Below are 22,409 nucleotides of genomic sequence, written 5' to 3' on the forward strand. Positions count from 1 at the left end.
TTGGTGAATCGGGTTTCATTTGAATAAATAATTTCGAGGAAATGTAGGAAAACCTACATCTTCTCTGTATTTAGTAAAAACCAGTTGCAATAAGTCAATCTTCGGTTGTGATCGTTTTCGTGAAGATGTTGGTGTAGTTGTTACTTGAATGATCGATAATTATATTTGTGAAGAATTCTTCAAACGGACGAATAACTTATATCACACTCAGAAACAATTTGGCGAATTGACGCCGTACAATTCATTTCAATATAGTCCAACATGTCTACTTCTTTTTCTTCACTGACGATGGAGTTATTGGTATTTTCGTCTGGTTCATTTCGCCTTTTTCTTTCCAGTTCTGGAAAATAATGCCGAGTGGGATGGTGACGATTAGGGAACTTCTGAGCATAAATTCGAGCTGCATTAGTTGAATTCTTTTTTGTTTCTCCGTAAATTAGCAACATGTCAATTTTCTCGTTTTTAGTATAATCTGCCATATCTAATTATAAACTACACAACAAATAAAATTTTAAAAGTGAAAGCATATTCAGTAAGTAGGCTATTTGTTTTAGGATCTCTTAGCAACAACTTCAATTGTTTGTCATGGATAAATAGAATAAACGGACTTATTGCATAAGTATACTGTTGCGTCTTTATTTTTGATTTTCAATTTTCATTAGCACTATTATTGTTGGCATGGAGCAACTTCTAAGGGCGCATGCTCAAGACTCGTTTGAAGTATGCTTATCCATCAAAACCATATCATTAGAGACCTACCTACGATCTCATACTAAGTACGCTACGTGAATAGCAATTATTTTTGCTACTTACTTATTTTGCCGTGTGTGGTCTAGAATCTGTGCCATCTTGGACTGTTTGGTAACTCATTTTAACTTTCCGTTTTGTTGTACAATCCAGTGAAGCTGAAGAAAGATCACTCCAAGAAAGGGCCTTTTCATAAGCAGGGATTTGTGCGAGGATTTCGGTGAGTTCGCTTCATGCCACAATTCTTACAGTCCACTCTTGTTTTCATTTTTATTATTTTTCGAGTATTCGAAGACACGACATATACCGAATACGTATTATTTTATATTATTTATTTTCAGGTAAGATCGTTTCTTGCAACTATTCAGAAAGAAGTGAAAGTATGTGGCATTACATAAGAAAATGATCTTTCACAAAAAGCCGACGAGCCACCCCCTTTCCATTTGAAAAAATCAAGTTAACTGGAAAAATTCATATGTGCGACTGTGCGACTATTTTTTAAAATGACTCTGAAGTCATAAGCCTCAAAGTCGTAGTTTTCCTATGGTAATTGATCTAGAATGAAGCGATTTACACGATCCATGGCATTCTAGATCAAAAAATTAAAATTGGAATAAAAATGATTTTACTCCTCAAATATTGACAAGTTGATTATTGTTGGATCCAGAATGTCATTCTCCATCGAAATAAGTGAAAATATATCAGATGTCCCATTTAAAAATCGAAAGTTGGGGCTATTTCCGGTCAAACCGGAAGTACGGCAAAGCAAGTAGATATGTCATAAAATGTAAATGAAACTATAATACATCACTCCTAAATTTTTAATTTTTTTAAGATATAGGGGTGAGCCACCTTAGAGAATCACTCTATATCACAGACTTCAGATACAAAAAAAAAATTAACTGCAAGCAGAACCCCACCTCCACGCGAATCATAATTTTCGTCATTTTGAATTATGAGGTGAAAACTGTTGCTGTCAAATTCAATATCGACATTTTTTTGAAATAACCTATGAGAAATAATGGGCCTATTATTTTCTTTCCCCACCTTGTATAAACCAGCAAATGACAGTTTTTCGTCCAATCAACAGCATATTTAATTATAAATTCCACTATTCCGCAACCACATTGTATTCAAAATAACAGACTCCAAAATATCTATCACCACCTCGTCACATCCAAGCAAATATAATCCGACGCCACTGTCAAGAGTATTCAACCAAATGCAACTAAAACAAGCTTGATCCTAGCCACATCAATCAAGATTTAGGAATGGAGCACTCGTCACTGTTCAAACATAATATAGTGCATTAGTTGGTAATAAGGGTTATCTACTCGCAGAACACTGACCTCATCCTGGATATGAAGACAGGAGCAAAATCTAGGGTAGTCCAAATCCCGAGATCCCCTACATTTTCCCATCCTGAATATTTCACCAACTGACACACGGGGGAAGGCGTTTCTGTAACAAAATATATCAGGATTACTCAACATGCGGGTAACTCGAGTATATTCTATTTAAAATATATGGATATGGGAGAAAAGCTGAACAGTTGCGATGGAGAGTCGATATTCTCGCATTTTCCCGCATTGTACATGCTGCTCGAATTGTTGAACTGTTGACGTATCGGTCATGCAGAAGAAGCTACTTAGATATCTCCATACAGGTGAAATATTTGATATGTGCGAGGTTGGAACAATTCGAATCTTATTTCAAGATGACAATTCATACCGTTAATGAATTGTCATCTTGTTTCTATCATACCAAATAATATAGTTACTCTAAGAGTAAGTAACCGAATGATAAACTTTACAAAACCATTTGCACACTTCTGTGGGCAAATTTGAGATAGGTGAAGTTTTTCGAAATTATGTCGAACTAGCCAGACGCCCTGGCTCCTCGCGTGGTGTGCAATGTTGATATTAAATATAAATTCAAGGGCATGGAGAACCAGTGATGAAAAACAAACTTTATTTGTGGACGCTCCTTTTTCTCCCGCGGCAGGCGCCCAGTTGAAATCTTCTATATTTCATATCTACAACATAAAACGAACCTACATACAAAATTTCAGCCTTCGAAAATATAGCGGTATGGAGGAAAAATGATGAAAAGGTAATTTTCATATGTAAATGCGCCCTTTTATCGTAAGTGAATTTTTGAATATTCCTGATTGGAATATTCAAAAATTATTTGGTATTGCACAACTACGTTATGAAACGAACCTACATACAAAATTTCAGCTTCCGAAAAATGTTTTTTTCTGATTGATTCGGCCGTTACTTGATGAAGATCCATGGTAATTTCAAAAACTACAACTTCGAAGTTTGTGGTGATCAAATTGTGAGGTGTAGTTTTTGAAAATTTCGGAAATATATCAGTAGGGAGATAAAAAGGTAATTTTCATATGTAAACGCCCCCTATTTATCCTAAGTAGGGGCGCCCTGGTTGGAATATTCAAAAATTGTTCAGTATTGCACAACAACATCATAAAACGAACCCACATACAAAATTTCAGCTTCCAAAAATATAGCGGTACGGAGAAACAGTGATGAAAAGGTATCTTTCATATATAAACGCGCCCCTTTTATCCTAAGTGGGGGCGTCCTGGTTGGAATATTCAAAAATTCTTCAGTATTGCACAACTCAACATATTGCATATTACTGAGTATAAATTCATGTCATGTTCGTGAGATGTCAACTGAAAAAAGTTATGAAAATAATGGCAGGAACAGAGTATGAGATTATTGTCGACCACACTTTCGAAAACAAAAAATTATCCCGGTTTTAACAACTTTACTTTTTTATATTTATTTTTTATTTATTTATTTAAACACTGTTCTACAGTTTACACCCAATTACAGAACAGGGATATAAGTCAAATCACAATACAATACAGTTACAATAAGTTATAGGTACATTGAAATTCAGTTTTTGAAGAATATAATGATCAATAATTAAATTATTATTCAGTTTGAAAAGAAAATTTGTTCGGTAACAATCACGACGGCAACTCAAGCTATTCATAGCATGTCTAGCCAACAATGCATCATGGGGAAATCCAGTTGGTGGATAGATATTGTCTGATCTATAGGAGAGAAGTTTTAGGGAGCGACGTTGTATTGATTCAACTTTTTCTGTATACAACTGATGGGATGGATTCCACATTATGGATACATATTCTAATTTTGATCTGACGAAAGCATAGTATAAGGTTCTCGAAGTAGGTGAATCCGCGAAATCTCTGGAGATTCGTGCAATAAATCCATACATTCTGTTTGCAGCAGACAGAATGGCTTCAATGTGTGATACGAAATAAAAGTTTTGTGTCGAAGGTGACACCTAGATCAGTAAATGTGAGAGGCCGTTAAAGTGGAATATGGTTTATTAAATATTGACATGTAAATGGACGATATTTTGTTGTGTACGTCGTTATATTACATTTATTCGCGTTTAAAGGAAGATTATTGCGGAAACACCATTGGTCAACACGTTTCGGATTGAGGGAGAGTTGAAAACAGTTCTCGATGTCATTGATCTCACAATATAATTTCAGGTTATATTGAACCGCGTATATTGAACAGTTCTTGTCAATGACCTCAACTATGTCGTTAATGACGGCGTTAAAGAGAAGTGGACCTGGGTTGCTTTCTTGTGGAACATCTGAGGTAGCTGCATATTCCACGGACTTGAAGCCATTGAATATAACATACTGACGCCTGTGAGTGAAGTATGATATGAAAAGTTGGATCAGGTTCAGAGAAAAGCCGTACCTGTACAATTTCGATAGCAATATTCCATGATCAAGTTTATCGAACGCTCTAAAGAAGTCCCTATATATGACATCAGTTTGGAATTTTCTCTTCATATATTCTCGATAGGTAGCAACTCATCAATGCTAATTAACCAAAGTGAGTGAGCATGATTTCTTTGAATTATACCAAAATCGTATGTGATGTTATGAATAAAAGTTTCACCTCTCTCTTCACATCTCTCTTCCTCATATTTCATTGGCTGAAAACTCAGGTATTGTAATGTTAATGAAATTTTTACGGGCACATATCACGAACAGTTACTCACCATTTCATTTTATTCATTAGTCGGGATGATAGAAAGAAGAAAAAGAAAAGAGAGAAACATCAAGTAGCTACACCGATCTCCTCATTTCGAGATGTATTAAAAAAAGCGGGCTCCAGTAGATTGATACGCTCGAGACTGCTTCTCATTTTGACGACAAACATTCAACAACTCCGTCAACGTCAGCGATTTCTCATTTCCGAAGTCGAGGCTATTCTCGATATTAGCGCCTTTGACATCGAAATTGGCACGCGGGTCACGCATCGCATAATATCATTCCGACGTCGGAAGACACCTATCTGTGACGCCGAAGCGTCGGAACACCGATGCTATTATCAAACGGCCTACAGGGGAGTCTGCACGTATAACCGCCACTTGATATATTCGTTTGTTGAAATTTGAGGTCGTCAAGGAATCTGCTACAATGGTGACCATTCCCTTTCCTTTTGAAGGAAGCTATCCAGTGAAGGAAATTTGACTTTAGATTTGCTTGATAACTCCTGACTGGAAATTTTAAACATATGGTAATTCATTCGACCACGTATGAGCATAACTATATTTGATTTTTGAAGTAAAATATGGAAAATAAGAAGAATATTATTTTTTTGATAGAGTGCTACCATACAAACTAGAAGTAGGATTCCTAAACAATTCAAGTGAAATGAATAAAAAACAATTTTGTCTAAATACCACTGGTAGATTTTATTTATACGACCTGTTTCGGGTTTGACCCCATTAACAAGTATATACTTGAAGTTTCATACTTGATAATGGGGTCAAACCCAAAACTGGTCGTTTAAATGAAATTCATCTATTCAGACAAAAGTGTTTTTTATTTATTTCATTTAAGTGATCATGAATTACCATGAAGTAAACAAGTCATCACTCATACATATTTCTAACAATTAATATTACTGAAACCACCACCCTGCAGCGGGAGGTATTAGCATACATTTGCCGGGTGTAGTGTCTCTGTGGAGTCCTTCTGAATGCTACTTTATTCTAAGGTTTGTCAAAAGGATGTATGAGTCTGAGTCCACTTAGTTTCAGTAACAGAAACTGGAATATGAAGTAATAAAAACCCCAAATTTCAATCTACAGAGGAGCTGAAATTCGACTAAATGATCCCAATTGTCTTTCATGTAAAAACGAGCAAGAGATGTAGGTTTGGCAAACGTTATAGGCCCCACCACCTTGCCTCTGACTCATCCGAGCAAGTCGATTGTGGGGGTCTCTTCCTTGATCACCAGGAACCCATATTTGGGTCTACCGGGTGGTTGAACCCGGGGCCCAAAGGCCTCAGGTGTTAGTGGCCATACCGTCCGAAAAAAGAAGGAAAAACTTATAAAATATTGAGATTGCCTCTTCGAACTCAGCGGACTCTATGCAGATCACTCTGTCAGAATTGTTGTTCTGATATTTGGATTCCTTGGTGGAGTGATGCCCTCTCCACTCTCAAATCACAAAATTATACCGACTTGCCGCACTGAGGCAGCAATATTAGCTGATGTAGAAGGCTGTCATTCTTAGTTTAATGCGCTTACTCAGGGTACATGATTCTCGGAGCCAATAATCACTGTGGGGAGTGATCGTTGATTGATAAGTTGATATTGCTAGGCGCCTTCCCAAATGTATCGGGCCTACTTTTCCAGGAAGTGAAATCCACCTTTCAACAGGTACTTTCTAAGGCATTATTTGAATGGTTTCTTGAATCAATTTTGCCCGAAAGTTTATTATACAACCGTTTTTCAATCGTGGGGTGACCTATATAAGAGATATAACGTATCAATTTTTACTGTGATATGAACATATCATTAAAAATAGGGGATGAACCCCAGAAACATATTCCTTATCATAGTCGGGATTCGACATTTGTATTATACTTTTATGAAAATGTATTGACTGACTTTTTTCTGCATTTTGATGCAATGAATTCATGAAGAACCAGTGTAGAGATCAGAAAGAACTTCATTAAATCTCTATTCTAGAGAATAATTATATAAGTATGGACGTACTGTCCGAAAGCAATGTGAAATGTATGGATGGGTTCGCTTCAACTATATCATTTACATATATAAGGAACAATATTGGGCTCATTACGGACCCTTGATTAACACCTACACTGATGTCAATTATTCCTGGAAACCTAACGTACTTGCGATGTGCGTGCAGATTAGATTTTATCTTTTCCAAAGGCGGCAAATCCTTCAACACCAATTTCAATTAATTCAGTTATTAGGGTGGAATGGTTGGCGCAGTCGAAAGCTCTGCTTAGATCATAGAATATCACAACAGGGCACTCACCCGCATCAAACAAGTTAGTCAGATTTTCATAAAAGGAGTGGACAGCACTGTTTGTGGATTTGTTTTCTTGAAATCTATGCTGGTTGACAATTAATCGATGACTCACTTTCGAGTGAAAAGTTAACCTCTCTAAAACAGAAGGGAGTAGGGAATAGTTATGGAATGTATAATTACCTACCAGTTTTGAATCACCAATTTTAGAATAGTAACGACCCTGCCAGTCTTCAGGTAATCAGAAAAATTACCATTTGGAAATGAGAGGTTGGATTTGACTCGTATGACTGATAATTTTAGTTGAGTTTAGGTGAAATCTTATTGAAGATTCAAATGAACACGTAATAAACTAACTCACTATCTTCACATTAGAAAACATTCAGTAAAAGAGAAATCAATTATATTCGTTTATTCAGTGAATTATCAGAATTCCTAAATCTATTAACTGAACAATCCAAAAGATTGAGTGTTGAACCTTTCTCTTCCAAATGTGATACTTCATAGTCGTGACTAAAATCATGTTCCTCTAGGAGAAATGTGGCAAATGTGGAATTGCTGTTCACATTTCAAAAAATCCGTCTATGTTCTTTCATTCTTTGGTAAAAGATTCTTCACTCTTGGCCATTATAAAATTTTGTGCAAGAGCCACAAGTCAACTCATACTCCTGATCTATCAGAAACTGAAGATGTGTCATTATTGTTTTTAATGAATTTGCTTGAATTATTATTTGTTTGGTGAGCCGTGTTCAATTTTTTCATTTTCAAGTACGGGCAATGTTATTGGTGGGTTGACCGAAGTATGTCAATGTCCTATGACGGTTATTATTGTTCAATGAAGTGGGATAGACTAAAGTCTTAAGAACTGTACGAACATTCATGCATTGAGTGAAATTTTTTTGTAGTTATTATTTCACACGAGTTGCTGCTACCTAAAGGTGGAGCGAATGTAGCGACACAGAAAGATATTCCAAACTTTTTAATAAAAATCCATTCTAAAATAGCTGTCGACACGCTCGTGTCCAATATAGCCACGTTTCGGGCATAGAGCCAGAGTTCGAATAAAAAACATTACCAAAAGTGTATATTAAATTCACTGCTCAAGGTCAGAAGAGCAGCGGAAATTACATTGTTCGTGCGGATCGTTTTAATGAAATATCCGGGCGGAGAACAGAAAAAATATTCATGAGGAAAATAACATGATAGAAAAATACTTTTCATGAATATATATATATATATATATATATATATATATATATATATATATATATATATATATATATATATATATATATATATATATATATATGTCATCTTCTAAGCACTCCTCAAATTTAAAGATGACAGTACTACCAACTGTCGAAAGCGCTCGCAGATAATTAATAGAAGATATAAAGCTTCAAATCCTTTTTGTAAAATTCAATATTTTCAGATTTATATTTTTTGTTAGTTAAAATGAATAAATTTTGCTGAGGTTGTCGATGTCTGTCTTTTTGATGATATTGTTTTCTTCAATATTGATTTCAGCCATTTCCAGAAATTGCCTTTTATTTGAATCTGGTTCGAAATGAAGAATTTAGGTGTTAGTATAATTGACTGAATGATCATTATCTAGAACGTGTTGTGTGAGAGAACAAGAATTTCGTTTTAAATTTTTACAATTACTTTTATGAAGAGCTATGCGGGTTTTAAAATTGTTTTTTGTTCGACCTATATATATATATATATATATATATATATATATATATATATATATATATATATATATATATCTTATCACAACTGTTGCAAGGAATTTCGTAAACTAAATGTGACTTTTCAAATAACGGATCTTCATCTTTCAATTTTGAATGTAGTTCAGTTAAGGGTTCAACTTTCTTTTGTGGAATTTTTATATTCTGTTCTTCTTTAAATACGTTTATGATTTTGCTGGACAATTCAGGAACATAAGGAATGGAAAAGTATTTGAAATTTGGATTTTCAGCTTTATTGGTCTCTCTCATGTTGATGATATTAGATGAAGTATTATATAACAATTTATTTAAAAATTTTGGAGGATATGATAGGTCTTCTAATTGAAACTACAAATGTGCAGTTATCTCCTGTTGCTGACACCGTGCATATGTGAAGTTTTTCATTTTTGGTAACCAGTTTTTGTCCATCTTTGCAATTGATTGCACCGCGCTGATGAGGCCAATAGCCAGAAACACGTGTCTGCGGTTTGCCTTCGTTTTTTGAGTGTTCTGTCCACAATTTTTCACGTGATTTATATCATATACACTCAATAACATCTTCATATATATATATATATATATATATATATATATATATATATATATATATATATATATATATATATATATATATATATATATATATATATATATATACAGGCTGATTCACGGTGGATGGCACATTAGACGTTTCTGGTGAACCAGACAACGGATCACTTTGAAAATTCAATGGAGGGCATATTCGGACATTCTCTAGCCAACTAAAATATTTTCGACAATGCGGTGTTGCCGCTTCTATTAGAAAGCAGTAGCAACTTTGATTTTTCAAATGGAACACTCTGTATATAATATTATTTTTGGAATTTCCAACAATTGCTCGACAACTTTTCTTGATATTTCTCTATACCTATCTGTTACCGTTTTCGAAATAAAAATTAATTTCAATTTTTTTCTTCGAAAATCATGACTTCTAAAAGTGCCGATATCTTTTAGTTAAGAAGTACTATGATATCGAAATTTGGTTTGGAGTTAGGTGATACTTGGACACTTCCCACACGTCAGCCTAATCTCCGTTACTTCAATACAGGGTGGTAAAAAAATACAGTTTTTTCGTTTGCTTGAAAAAGTTGCTGAAATTTGATTATTTTAAATGAAACACCCTGTATATTATTGAAAATTCGAAAAGCTGCTGGAATTTGCTTTCTTTCTATGTATACCATACCTATACCTAACTAGTCGAGTTTCGGACTTATGAACATATATTTGTGAAAATGTCCCTTCAGAATGGTATTTCCATTCGGTATTTGGTAAGCAGGCCATGATTACTATTTGACAGTAGCGTTGTGACATTCTCCTAATAATATCGACATTTTCGTCACTTCAGAAGTTGCAAATACCTTCAAAACGATGGAACAAAACTATTCAAACGAAGTTCTAATGAATTTGTTTATTATTTTTGGACAGTGTGACAAAATTATCAACAGAACATGTAGAAAGTTCAATGAAATGTATCCGAATCTACCGCCAATGAACCTCAAGAAATTTATACGAATTCAGAACAATTTCAATATGTTTGGATAAACTTTAAAAAAGCACCAAGAAACTTGAAATTGGACATATTGATATGAATAATTATAAAAAAGTAAAACAATCATGTGGAATATTTCAAAATATGTTCGAATCGCTGGCCGTTCACTTCCAAGCACTTTAAAATGCGGGTGTTGACTGCTTCCGTTGTGGCAGATCTGATTTCATTGGGATCCAAATCTTCAAATGTTTGGGCAATCCTTTCTAACAATTCATCTCTCGAACGCACGGGTATTTTGTAAACTTTTTCTTTAAACATTCCCCACAAATAAAAATCTAATGGATTAAGATCGGGTGATCTCGCTGGCCAATTCCATGGTCCCAAGCGCCTCATCCACCGATCGTCAAATAGTCTATCCAGTTCTGCGCTCACTTCTCTTGTGCAATGTGCAGGAGCTCCGTCTAGTTGGTACCAACAGTTTCGATAATCTTTGAGTGGCAGATTATCCACGAAACTGTCTACAGTATTCTCCAAAATATTCAGGTAGCTTCTGGATGTTAATGACTCCTCGTATATCACGTACCTCAATTTGTTGTCCATCAACATGCAGAAGACATTAAAACTAAATTTTTCTTGAAATCCGGCTTCTTTTGTGACGTGAGGATTTTCACTGGACCAATAATGACGATTTTTTCTATTGAAAATCCCTTCTCTCGAAAATTTCGATTCATCAGTCCAAATAATTTTATTTAAAAAAAATGGATCTTCTTGAATGCGTGTCAACAACATTTCACACAATTCTACTCTCTGTTGAGGATCTTGAGGCTTCATTGCTTGAATTTTGGTGAATTTATAATCATGCATTTTATGTCTTCGCAAGATTCTTTGAACCGATGAATATTTCATTCCCAAATCTTCTTCAGCACTTCTTATCGATGACTCGGGAAATGCCTGAAAATATGCTAAGACATTAATCTGGTTGTCTTCGAAAGTTACGGGTCGAGGCAAGTTTCTTGGTGCTTTCAAAGTTGATCCAAATGCATTGAAATTGTTCTGAATTCGTATGAATTTCTTGAGATTCATTGGCGGTAGATTCGGATACATTTCATTGAACTTTCTACATGTTCTGCTGATAATTTTGTCACACTGTCCAAAAATAATAAACAAATTCATAAGAACTTCGTTTGAATAGTTTTGTTCCATCGTTTTGAAGGTATTTGCAACTTCTGAAGTGACGAAAATGTCGATATTATTAGGAGAATGTCACAACGCTACTGTCAAATAGTAATCATGGCCTGCTTACCAAATACCGAATGGAAATACCATTCTGAAGGGACATTTTCACAAATAAATGTTCATAAGTCCGAAACTTGACTAGTTAGGTATAGTTATAATATACATAGAAAGAAAGCAAATTTCAGCAGCTTTTCGAATTTTCAATAATATACAGGGTGTTCCATTTAAAATAATCAAATTTCAGCAACTTTTTCAAGCAAACGAAAAAACTGTATTTTTTTACCACCCTGTATTGAAGTAACGGAGATTAGGCTGACGTGTGGGAAGTGTCCAAGTATCACCTAACTCTAAACCAAATTTCAATATCATAGTACTTCTTAACTAAAAGATATCGGCATTTTTAGAAGTCATGATTTTCGAAGAAAAAAATTGAAATTAATTTTTATTTCGAAAACGGTAACAGATAGGTATAGGGAAATATCAAGAAAAGTTGTCGGGCAATTGTTGGAGTTTCCAAAAATAATATTATATACAGAGTGTTTCATTTGAAAAATCAAAGTTGCTACTGCTTTCTAATAGAAGCGGCAACACCGTATTGTCGAAAATATTTTAGTTGGCTAGAGAATGTCCGAATATGCCCTCCATTGAATTTTCAAAGTGATCCGTTGTCTGGTTCACCAGAAACGTCTAATGTGCCATCCACCGTGAATCAGCCTGTATATATATATATTTTTTTTTGAATGATGCAACTAATTTTTCCTTTATTTTCAGTATTCTACTATTAATGTAAGTTACAAAAAGGATTTAAAGCTCTAGGACTTCTATTTGATTATCTGCGAGCGCTTTTGACAGCTGGTCGTGCTGTCATCTACTAGGCACTCTTCTATCTGAACGTGTTATCCTGTTGTGTGTCTTTTTATACGGTCCGAACGCCTCAATACAGGTACTTCTGTTGCTTCTGGTAAATTTGCCTGTATTTGGATTACAACAGGTACTATTGTTTGTGTTAAATCTTCTCCAGGTTCATTGCTTCTAGGAGTGTTTATTGCTTTATTCAATATACTGAATGTTAGGTCCTGTTGTGTTTTGATTTGTATTTGTACCTCGATAAGTGATTTTTGACAGTTAAATTTATATATGTTTAAGTTTTCCCAAATGTCTATGAGGTTTCCCTCATTGACTTCTTTTATATTCTCTGGTGGGGGAAAGTTATGTTCGTTTTGTATGGCGTGTGTTGCGAGGTTTGATTCATATACTATTGGGTTTACGTATGCCTTTTTGTGTTCATCGTACCTTTGGATCAGTTTTTTCTTGATTTGGCCGATATAGAATTTGTTGCAGTCCAAGCATTGTATACTGTATATCCCGTTTTGGTTTTTGTCTTCTTCTTTTTCATAGCTGTTTATTTTTTGTGTTATTTTCGTGTTTAGCTTGTATGTGATGTTGATGTTCAATGGCTTGAAGATGTTAGTTAGTTAGTTTTTTGGTTTGGTGTCCTACGTACGTAAATGCTGTCCATCGTTGTGTTGTTTTGTCTGTTGGGTTGGCTTGATCCTTGTTCTGTATTTTTTGTTTGATTCTAATGTATCTATTGTCTTTTGGGTGTATCCGTTTTCGTTCGCTTTTTGGTATATGATTTTCTTTTCTGTGTTTCGGGCTTCCTCAACATTCTATATATGAATGCGTTATATGCAGCCATTTTTTGTGATGGTAGATGGTTTGAACTTGCGGGTATGGTGGAGCTTGTTTGTGTAGGTTTCCTGTATATTGCCGTTTGAAATTGTGTTTTGTTGTGGTTATATCCGATGGTTATGTCCAGGTAGTTGAGTATATCGAGTTATTTTCTTCCTCAATGCTGAGCAAATAACAAAAGAAATTAACGAAATGAATCAATGTTAGCTACTTGCCGGTATGGTGTATTCTCACCACATATTAAAACCATTTATATTCTTTCCTGAAGAGACAACATCATTGTAACAATAACTGTTAAAAATTTGACAAGTAAATCAACAACTTGACACTACCATAGCATGCATTTTGTTGGTCAAGACCTACTTAAAAATTTCATTCAACGTGATTTAGCATCCCTACCGCCCTAGTTAGTGTTTATAAATAATTTGTAAATACTGAATATTGAAATTTTAATGTAATTTTAACTCTAGTAATTTCATTAATACTTATTGCAGTTTTTTAGTTGTGTCTGCCTTTTCAAAATTGAAAGTACTGACGTTTATTTAAGAAAAAGCCAAGTGATTGAAACTTCGCACCAGTCATGTTAAAATTTCTACAGCACATTTTTAATTTCTCTCTAAATATGTCCGTATGAGTGAAAATTTATCAGAAAATTTAAACTCCATGATGAGTTTGTTATGTATACATGAATTGATGACAATTAACCGAACTTGTTTTTTAAAATAAAGGGGATATCTGTCAAAAATAAGCAAAACGTTAACTTTATCCTAGTTGCATAAAATTTAGCATATGGATATAAAATTGTCGTAGACACAACTTTTTCAAGTAACTTTTTGTTGAATTCGATCTAGAAATGCGATCTAGTTGTCCTTGAAATTATGAATGTCATAATAATTTTTACCATTTGTAGAATTGAAAAGGATATTGACCACATTGTTTTTTCTGCATTGAAGGAGGAACATTTTTCTGTTGCGATACGATGCTAGTTTCTTGTTTGTTTTACTCCATTCCTTAATCGCTCTGCTATACAGTGAAATGGAATAACGGGGTCTCTCAGTCAAAAAATCAAATATTAAAAATCCGCTTTACTTTGCCAAGCTCTCGCTTCTAATGGGAAGCTTTTTCAGGGCCTTTAATTTTTTGAGTTGTGGATTTTTTTTTGCCAATGAATAACATTACAAATCATACTTACAGTAGAAATGAGTGGAAGACAATTACTTGAATATATAACTGACGAAAGAAAGTTGAACATGTATGGATTTTTTTAATTTGACAAATGTCATACTTTCACATAAATGTCATTTTTCAATGGGCATGATGATTTAATAATCTTTGACTCTGGAGGGAGAGTTGATTGAAACAATTTTCATTATCATCATTATGATTTTTGGTGTAGTTCCAGTAAGTTACTATATATACTGCTGGGATTATCAATGTCTGGCACCTATCAGAAAACAACTACTCCCCTGGCTAATAACACGAAGGGTGTTGAATTATATCTGACAGGTGTACCTAATTGTAGGTTTCTTCACAGCAGTAATTCCTGCATATGCTATTGGCCATACAATTATCGGAATCGATTTTCAATTAATAAAACGGGAACACTTCCAGACCGGTTTCTAATCTATGAATAGGCCGAAACCGGTAGATAAGGAAAGATTGGCCACATTTTGTACATATCTGTTTTTCCGTTGACCAGCTGTCGCATCCCTACGAACGACAACCCTCAGAAGTCAAAACATGTACGAGATAAGGATTACCTTTCAACGTGTGATTACCACCGGTTGGCCTATAGTAAGTGAGAATCGATCGTTCAGACTAGGGCTTGAACCACTGACCAACACGGGAGTCAATTCGAGTGAGTGAACAAAGTACCCACGTCGAACCGCTTGGCTACCGACCGGTAAGTAAGTAACTGCGTAAGTTTACGTTGAGTAAAAAAATGTACAGTTTCGAGAAGAGATATGGATAGTGGCGAAAATGCCACAGACTAATATCAGGGAACAACTTGTACTACATTGAATGTTTCAAAAGTCAATCAACAACATTGCTATCTTTCACATTCCATAATTCCTTTGACATCTGGTGAGTATGATTGAAAAGGAGCAAAAAAAACTGCGACTACCATAAGATTTTTTCCAATTCTTAAGACGATCACAGATTTGAGCCTTCTAAACGAAGTATTCATATAAATTTCAGCTCGTTTTTTTGATAGGCAAAATCAATGAATACGTCAAGTTACTGATAAATAGTAATTTTTTTTTGCCCTTTCTATTTAATTTTTTCAGATGGTGAAAGGTTCTATAGCCAATAAAAGGTCTATAAAAGCCCTGATTTTCTCCACAAAAAAATTGTTCGATGAACCGTATAATTTTTCTCTGCTCTATTTTTCAGAGATATAGTTCATTTAACCACGTTATGTGAAAAAAATTACATTTGTAGCAAGTCAAAACCATAACGAAGAAAAGAGAAATTAAACTTTCTATGTTTTTTACTACTTTTATTTGTAACTAACGTTACTGCAGTGTCGTCCTAGACGGACATTTTCAAACTTATGTAATAAAGAGTTTATTGTATAATCAAACTGTATAATCAAATATTGTATTTCAAACTTATACAATAAAGAGTTTATTGTATAAGTTTGAAAATGTCCGTATAAGACGAAACTGCAGTAACGTTAGTTTCAAATAAAAGTGGTAAAACATGGAAAGTTTCATTTCTCTTTTCTTCATTATGATTTCCCCCACGTAGTAACGGCTACATCCATCAATTCATCAAAATCATAGCATTTGAGTCATACAAACATATGAACAACCAACAAACATTTCAAATAGATTACAAATAAAATTAAAAAAAAAACACAACTATCACCAGTGGTGACGCAAATGAATATAAGAGATACAAAATTGAAAAAGAAAATGGTAATAATTAAAATGATTCAGATTCAAACATGTGAGTTGGTGTGGCCATGTACTCGTTGACACTATGAAAACAATGTGTTGTCAAGAAATTTTTGGTAACACTGTTTGGTAAACAGTGGTGGCAATATATTATAAATATCAACATTGAGTGTATTGATCGAGGATTTGTGTAGTTTCAGCCTGTGTGGTCTTAAGAGATTGGTACCTCTAGTGTTATGTTCATGAACCTATGAATTGGTCAAATATTCATATTTGTGGTTATGAATTTCGGATAGAGACTGATAGATAGAGATACAGGGTACCGTCATTATGTTTAGTTTTTTGTAAAGAGGCAGGTATCTCTGAAACCGGCATCCAAAATTATTCTAATAGCTCGCTTTTGTAGTAAGAATATTTTCTCAGCATCGGAGCAATTTCCCCAAAGAAAAGTTCCGTAGCTAACATGGAAATGAAAAAAAGCATAGTGTGTTGATAGAAGAGTGTTCAAATTGACAAAATTCTTCAATTTCCTGAGTAGAAATAGATATTTGGGAAGTTTCAAGCCTAATTCTTCAATGTGGTATAACCAATTCAAAGTATCGTCTAGGGTGAAGCCTAGTAGTTTGAAAATTTCACCTTTTGCTATATTATTATTTGTAGAGAATGTGATGGTTCGGGTTTTATCTTCATTTAGTTTCAATAGGTTAGCATTGAATCATTTCTCAGCTTGATTCACCACAGTTTTCATTGTGGTGAGCAAGATCTCACAGTTTTGGTTAGTACACGAAAGAGTTGTATCATCGGTATATATTACGCATTTATGTGGTAATAATTGGAAGAAGTCATTCATATAAATGATGAACAACAGGTCCCAAAACGGAGCCCTGTGGTACTCCAGATTCAATTGGCAAAAGATCCGAAGTTCTATTTTCACCAAGATCAACGTATTGTGTAACTCCTCTGATTCCGTATTCATTCAATTTCATGAGTAGATTGTGGTGAGAAACACAGTCAAACGCTTTGCTCAAATTGCACAATGTGGTCGAGCTACATCGATATAGAAGATTGCCATATTGTCGGAAAAACTAATTTTGCTTTCATCGAATGGAAAATTGAATGATCTATCAATATAAATAGAGAAAGAAAGAAGCTCTTGAATACGTTATTAGTTAGAACCGATCAATATTGCATTTCAAAAGTCATATCCGGATATGAACATTTCCAGTTCCGGACTAATGATGAATCAACAATCTTCTCGATAAAGTTCAACCAACAACTTCCATAGACATAAATTACGCTTTGAAAGAGGACGTGCATTGCACAGCTCATTAAGCCGCACCATTCCCGGAAATAAAAATGTCAGAACGGCGAAACAAACCAATAAAAGGCAAAGGACATCTATGGAATCGAACTTACGTGTCTGCTTTCATTTGATCCTCTATTCCATTCAGAAAATCATAATTAACGAGGCTTTGGCACATAAAACGTGGCACATACATGGACCGCTAATTAACCTAGCGGTTTCTGTTTTCATGAATATGTATTAGCAGCTCGAGATAACTTCCATTTGATATAGAGTAGTTTGTGTTTGATATTGTATGGGCTTGTGTCTAAATAACATTAAAAAATCAAATATTCATTCGGGTCTGTAGCTCATGACTCGCGAGTCATTGTTCAATTTTAGTAAAATATAAAATGCTCTCACGGCCTCGTGCACTGATGTTTTTTAATTATGATGAATATTCAGTGCGGTAAGCTTGCATTGGTGTTTTCAAATACTGACCTCTGAAATGAAGTGAAGTTTAATGGCGAGTTCGATTTCCATTTTGGGATGTGATAAAATAATCAAAATCAAAGTTCAATTGAAAATGATTTTTTTGTTGGGATTAGCGCATGTAAATGCACAGAAAAATAGATGAATATTTAAAAAATCATTGTTCTGGGTTCTACTGCGGTAACGAAGGCCTTCAATAATAGTCTTTTCCTAATAGTTTTCATGTACAGACAATGCGATCAGTTACACTTTCATTATATGTGTTTAAATGATTTCTATTATATAATCAGTAGCAACCCGTGGGTTGGGCTATCTATCAGGCGCGTCCCCAGGTGGCGGATAGGTGACTGGGTTCTCTGTTCGGGAAGCCAATGTGGATCGCCGGACTCTTGATCAGTGGCAGAATTAAGTAGGGAGTGGGGAACTCAAACTCCCCAAAAGCCACTGCGAAACATGTCACCCTGGACCAGCCTACCCAATCCTACGAAGGATTCCCTTGGGGAACCGGGCGGAACCTTCCTCTGGTAATGCGGGGCTCTGCCAGAGGTGACCAACTCTTCCCTTGCTACTCGTGGAAACACACATGAATACAACTGAAAAAAATAACCAGGAAAGAAATGTATGGCAAAAACATAACGATCTGCACTGATAGACAACGTGTTACCTCAGGACTAGTACTAGATTGCCACCAAGATTCAGCCAAAGCCTTGGTAGATAATGACATTATCCTGAGGTGGGTGAAAGGGCACGACAGAAGTGAAGAAAATCGCTTTGCCGACTCTTTAGCCAAAGGAGCGGCTGGACTGAGAATTTCAGGATCTAGTGGCACCCACGGCCTGATGACTTCGACAATAGCAGAACTAGCCAAACCTCACACCCATACTCAATCTTTAAAGAGATGGGATGAAATATAAGGATACAATCTTGCCAGGAGCAACCTGGGCGACGCTGGGAAGCTGGAGCCGAAGAAATATCTGGCGACGAAAAATCTACGCTTGACAGTAGGATTTCTGACTGGCCACTGTCAACTAAGGAAACACCTTAGTTGGGGCTAGTGGACACACCTCTACGCAGGATGTATGAACAGGAAGATGAAAGTGTCAGGCATGTCGTCAATAAGAGAGTGTGTTCGACGAGTTTTCGCCTACACTTGCCGATAGAAAGGAGATGTCTCTCAGAGGCCTGACCACCTTCCTGAAAAGCACAGGATGTACGATGACCTAGGAGGACAACTCCATGGGAGGATGTACAATGGGTTACATGTGGCGTAAGTGTTGTGGGCTTACGCTCACCCTCGCTACTCTACAGATATAGATAATCAGTAGCAAAATATTTGCATCGATGCAATTTACTGTGCCTGTTTAGAGCAAACCTATCGATAATTGTTTTAAGTGCATTCATTGAGTGCCCCTGAATGTTCCAGATGATTATTTATTAACTCCAATGATGGTATTACTGTCAATAACTTGCGATCACAAATATCGGCTTGATCACTTGACGATATAATAGAACGTTTTTAACCTTCTTCGTAAATGGGAAATGATGGTTACGCAGTGTAGTGGTCAACCTCTAGTCGCAGTATAATGCTACCCAGTAGTTTCACTTTTGTCGGAATCTTTGATGTTTCTTTCTCACAGTGTTACTTTAATGTACTATAGCGTATCCATCTGAGCTTTATGAAGTATCAAAATTTGCTGAGGTGTGTACAGTTTTCTGGTTCGGAACAGTGTTTCAAGCTTTTGAAAAGCAGTCTCCGCAATTCCTGCTACATGATTGTGCCAAGAAATATTGGTATCCATTTCAACCCCCAACAAACTTATCGTATATTCAGGGCTATTCAAACTCAAGGCTATGCAATCTGAGAAATCTTCTGAGTGAATGAATATATAATTTTGATACAGGGTGTCATCAGTCGACGAACACTCTCAACTTCGGGAATACGAAAAAAATCTCATTGGAAATATAAAAGGTTTGTGATACCAATACATTTCAAGTTACTTTTTGAAATCTTCCAGAATAAGCTTTGGTACATAAAGGGATTGGGTGAAAATTGTTTATTGTCATGATTAACTGGGTCGTAATGGTCTCATAATAATATATTTGACGGTCAGCAGATTCTCAAAACACTCGAATATTTCAAAAAAACTACCTTCCAATGAAACTATACAGAGCTTTTCATGTTTCCTTTTGAAACAGTTTATCGCGAAAACGGTTCAAAATAGAAATAGTATTATCTGAGCAAAGTTGATCTAAAATTGGATGTAGAGCTCAAAAATGTTGGAATATACAGGGTGTTCCATTTGAAAAAATTGAGTTCCACTCATTTTTTCATGAGATCAAAGTATCTGCATTTTTTGAAACCCTGTATGAGGCAAATGAAAATATGACTCGAAGTGGATATCCTCATAATATCACTCCACTCCATTTCAAATTTGATCGTTTTTGTGCAAGAGATTTCAAGATTATCAGCATTTATAAAAGTTCATGTTTGGTAGAAAAAATATCGAAATTAATTTATATCTTCTAAACGGTAATAGATAGGTATAGGGAAATAGTATATGAATTTGTTGACATAGTGATAGTAAATCATAATATGATATTATATACAGGGTGTTCCATTTTAAAAATCAAAGAAGCCGCTACTTTATAGTAGAAGCGACAACGCCGCTCCGTCTGAAATATTTTAGGCGTGTAGGTCATATTGATTTATGCATACTGTGAAATTTTCAGGTTGATCCGTTAAATAGTTTGTCAGAAACGGTTAATTAACGCTCATCATGACAAGCCCTGTATAGACATAACCAGATTGATGGTGCCCCAAGTCTGACGAAACCCTGCAGCACGATAAAAGTTCCATTGGAAAAGTGTTAACAGATTTCATAAAGTTCTGTTAGTGAAGAAAAAACAGCACAAAGCAGAATTTCAAAATTTCAGCTGTTCTTCATATATCACTGAAACAAAAAAACTGAAATGATTCATAAAATCATTTGATAGTATTCAAAATAACATTTAATGGATATATTTTCAATTCACAGTTTGTATTAAGTTTGATAAAAAAAATAAACATTTAACAATTTTGAGGTCGTTCCAAATGTGGATGAGTCAAAGAATATAGTTCACTCTTACACAGTGCAATTAGTGAAGAATTGTATTATCTATAATTGTCGTTATCAACTAATGCAAAATTGTGAGACAATGATGAAACTTTCTGATGTAAATGCAAATGTCTTGTTGATAAACAAATATGCTGTTACTGGAAATCCAAAATTAGCATTGGATGATAAAAGCACTTCATTATCTCCTGAAGCTTGATATTCGAGTTCGTGAACAATTTATTCACAGTGTTTAGATAGAATGAGCTATGCTGACTTTTTCAACATCAATAAAATTATCTCTCACTTCAACGGTATTGTTTTATAATGCAGAAGATCCTGAAGCATCATAGAATTTGATTGCAGGAAAACGGTGCTTTCCCATATTACAGATATTTAATTCGGCAATATCTTTGATAAAATATGAAATGTGTGGAATGCCAGATTGATGTTCAGCCCTGAGTAGCAAATTCAACTTCGATGTATGATTTTCTGCATAGTGTCTGTCAGCAGTAAATATTAATTGAAAACTAAAAATAGTCGCAAAAATACTTCTCTTCATATTTGATTCATTCCAGTTCAAACTTCAGATATTCATATATATCTACCATCAATATCAATTCACAGATTCGATCGTAACATTGAAATGTACAAAAACAGAACAGAATATCTGACAATTTGAAGAAATGAAACAATTATCAACTTCAGTAGAGTTAATAATACTTACTAATATAATTAAAACCTCCATATTCCACGTCCATTTTAATTTTTCAATTCATTCCCTATTTTTATGTTCAAATTGACAACACGAGCGGCAACATAAGAGGAGGGGGTTCATTTTCTCTCAGATGAAAGGCACTTCCTAATGAAGCTTTCAAAGGAAGATGACATCTGAATATAGAATAGAATGACGTAATTCATCAAAAAGTGTTTGCGTTGGGAAATTACAAGGAATTTACTGATTTACCGGAATGAATCGATTGATTTATATTCAAAATTATTGGCCCAGGAAAAATTGTCTTTGATATAACGTTTTGAAAATTCTTGTTGTGTTTGATGATTCATGAGTTATGGAATTCATATGAGTTAAGCAGGAAGGAATTCGAATCATCCAATTGAACAATGGGCTTTAGATATCAACTTTCATTATGCAGTTATTGTAGCAGAATACACCGATATATCAGTGATTTCATTGGTTTCAGCATCCAATCAAAACTGATGAGTTTTTTCGACGAAATCATGTTAATGAAATATTCAAATATTAAGTAAAGTCATATTTTCTCCATTCATGCATTTACTAGATATGGACTACATTTGCTTTTTGTAGAAAGGGAAACA

At 34.9% G+C, this 22,409-nt stretch overlaps 1 protein-coding gene across 1 annotated transcript in view; it reads right to left on the reverse strand.

The window, feature by feature from the left end:
• Positions 1-22,409, reverse strand: part of LOC111514123 (voltage-dependent calcium channel gamma-5 subunit) — a gene marked incomplete at its 5' end in the record, with an annotated part of 298,378 nt that overhangs the window by 212,455 nt on the left and 63,514 nt on the right. The window contains one exon of the mRNA XM_074185146.1: positions 2,097-2,208. Within this exon, the coding sequence (XP_074041247.1) occupies positions 2,097-2,208 (112 nt within the window). The remainder of the gene's footprint in view (positions 1-2,096; positions 2,209-22,409) is intronic.

The sequence above is a fragment of the Leptinotarsa decemlineata genome, unplaced genomic scaffold, assembly GCF_025532065.1.
Source record: "Leptinotarsa decemlineata unplaced genomic scaffold, Ldec_3_MD MMD2_tig00026363_RagTag_RagTag, whole genome shotgun sequence".
Lineage (NCBI taxonomy): Eukaryota > Metazoa > Arthropoda > Insecta > Coleoptera > Chrysomelidae > Leptinotarsa > Leptinotarsa decemlineata.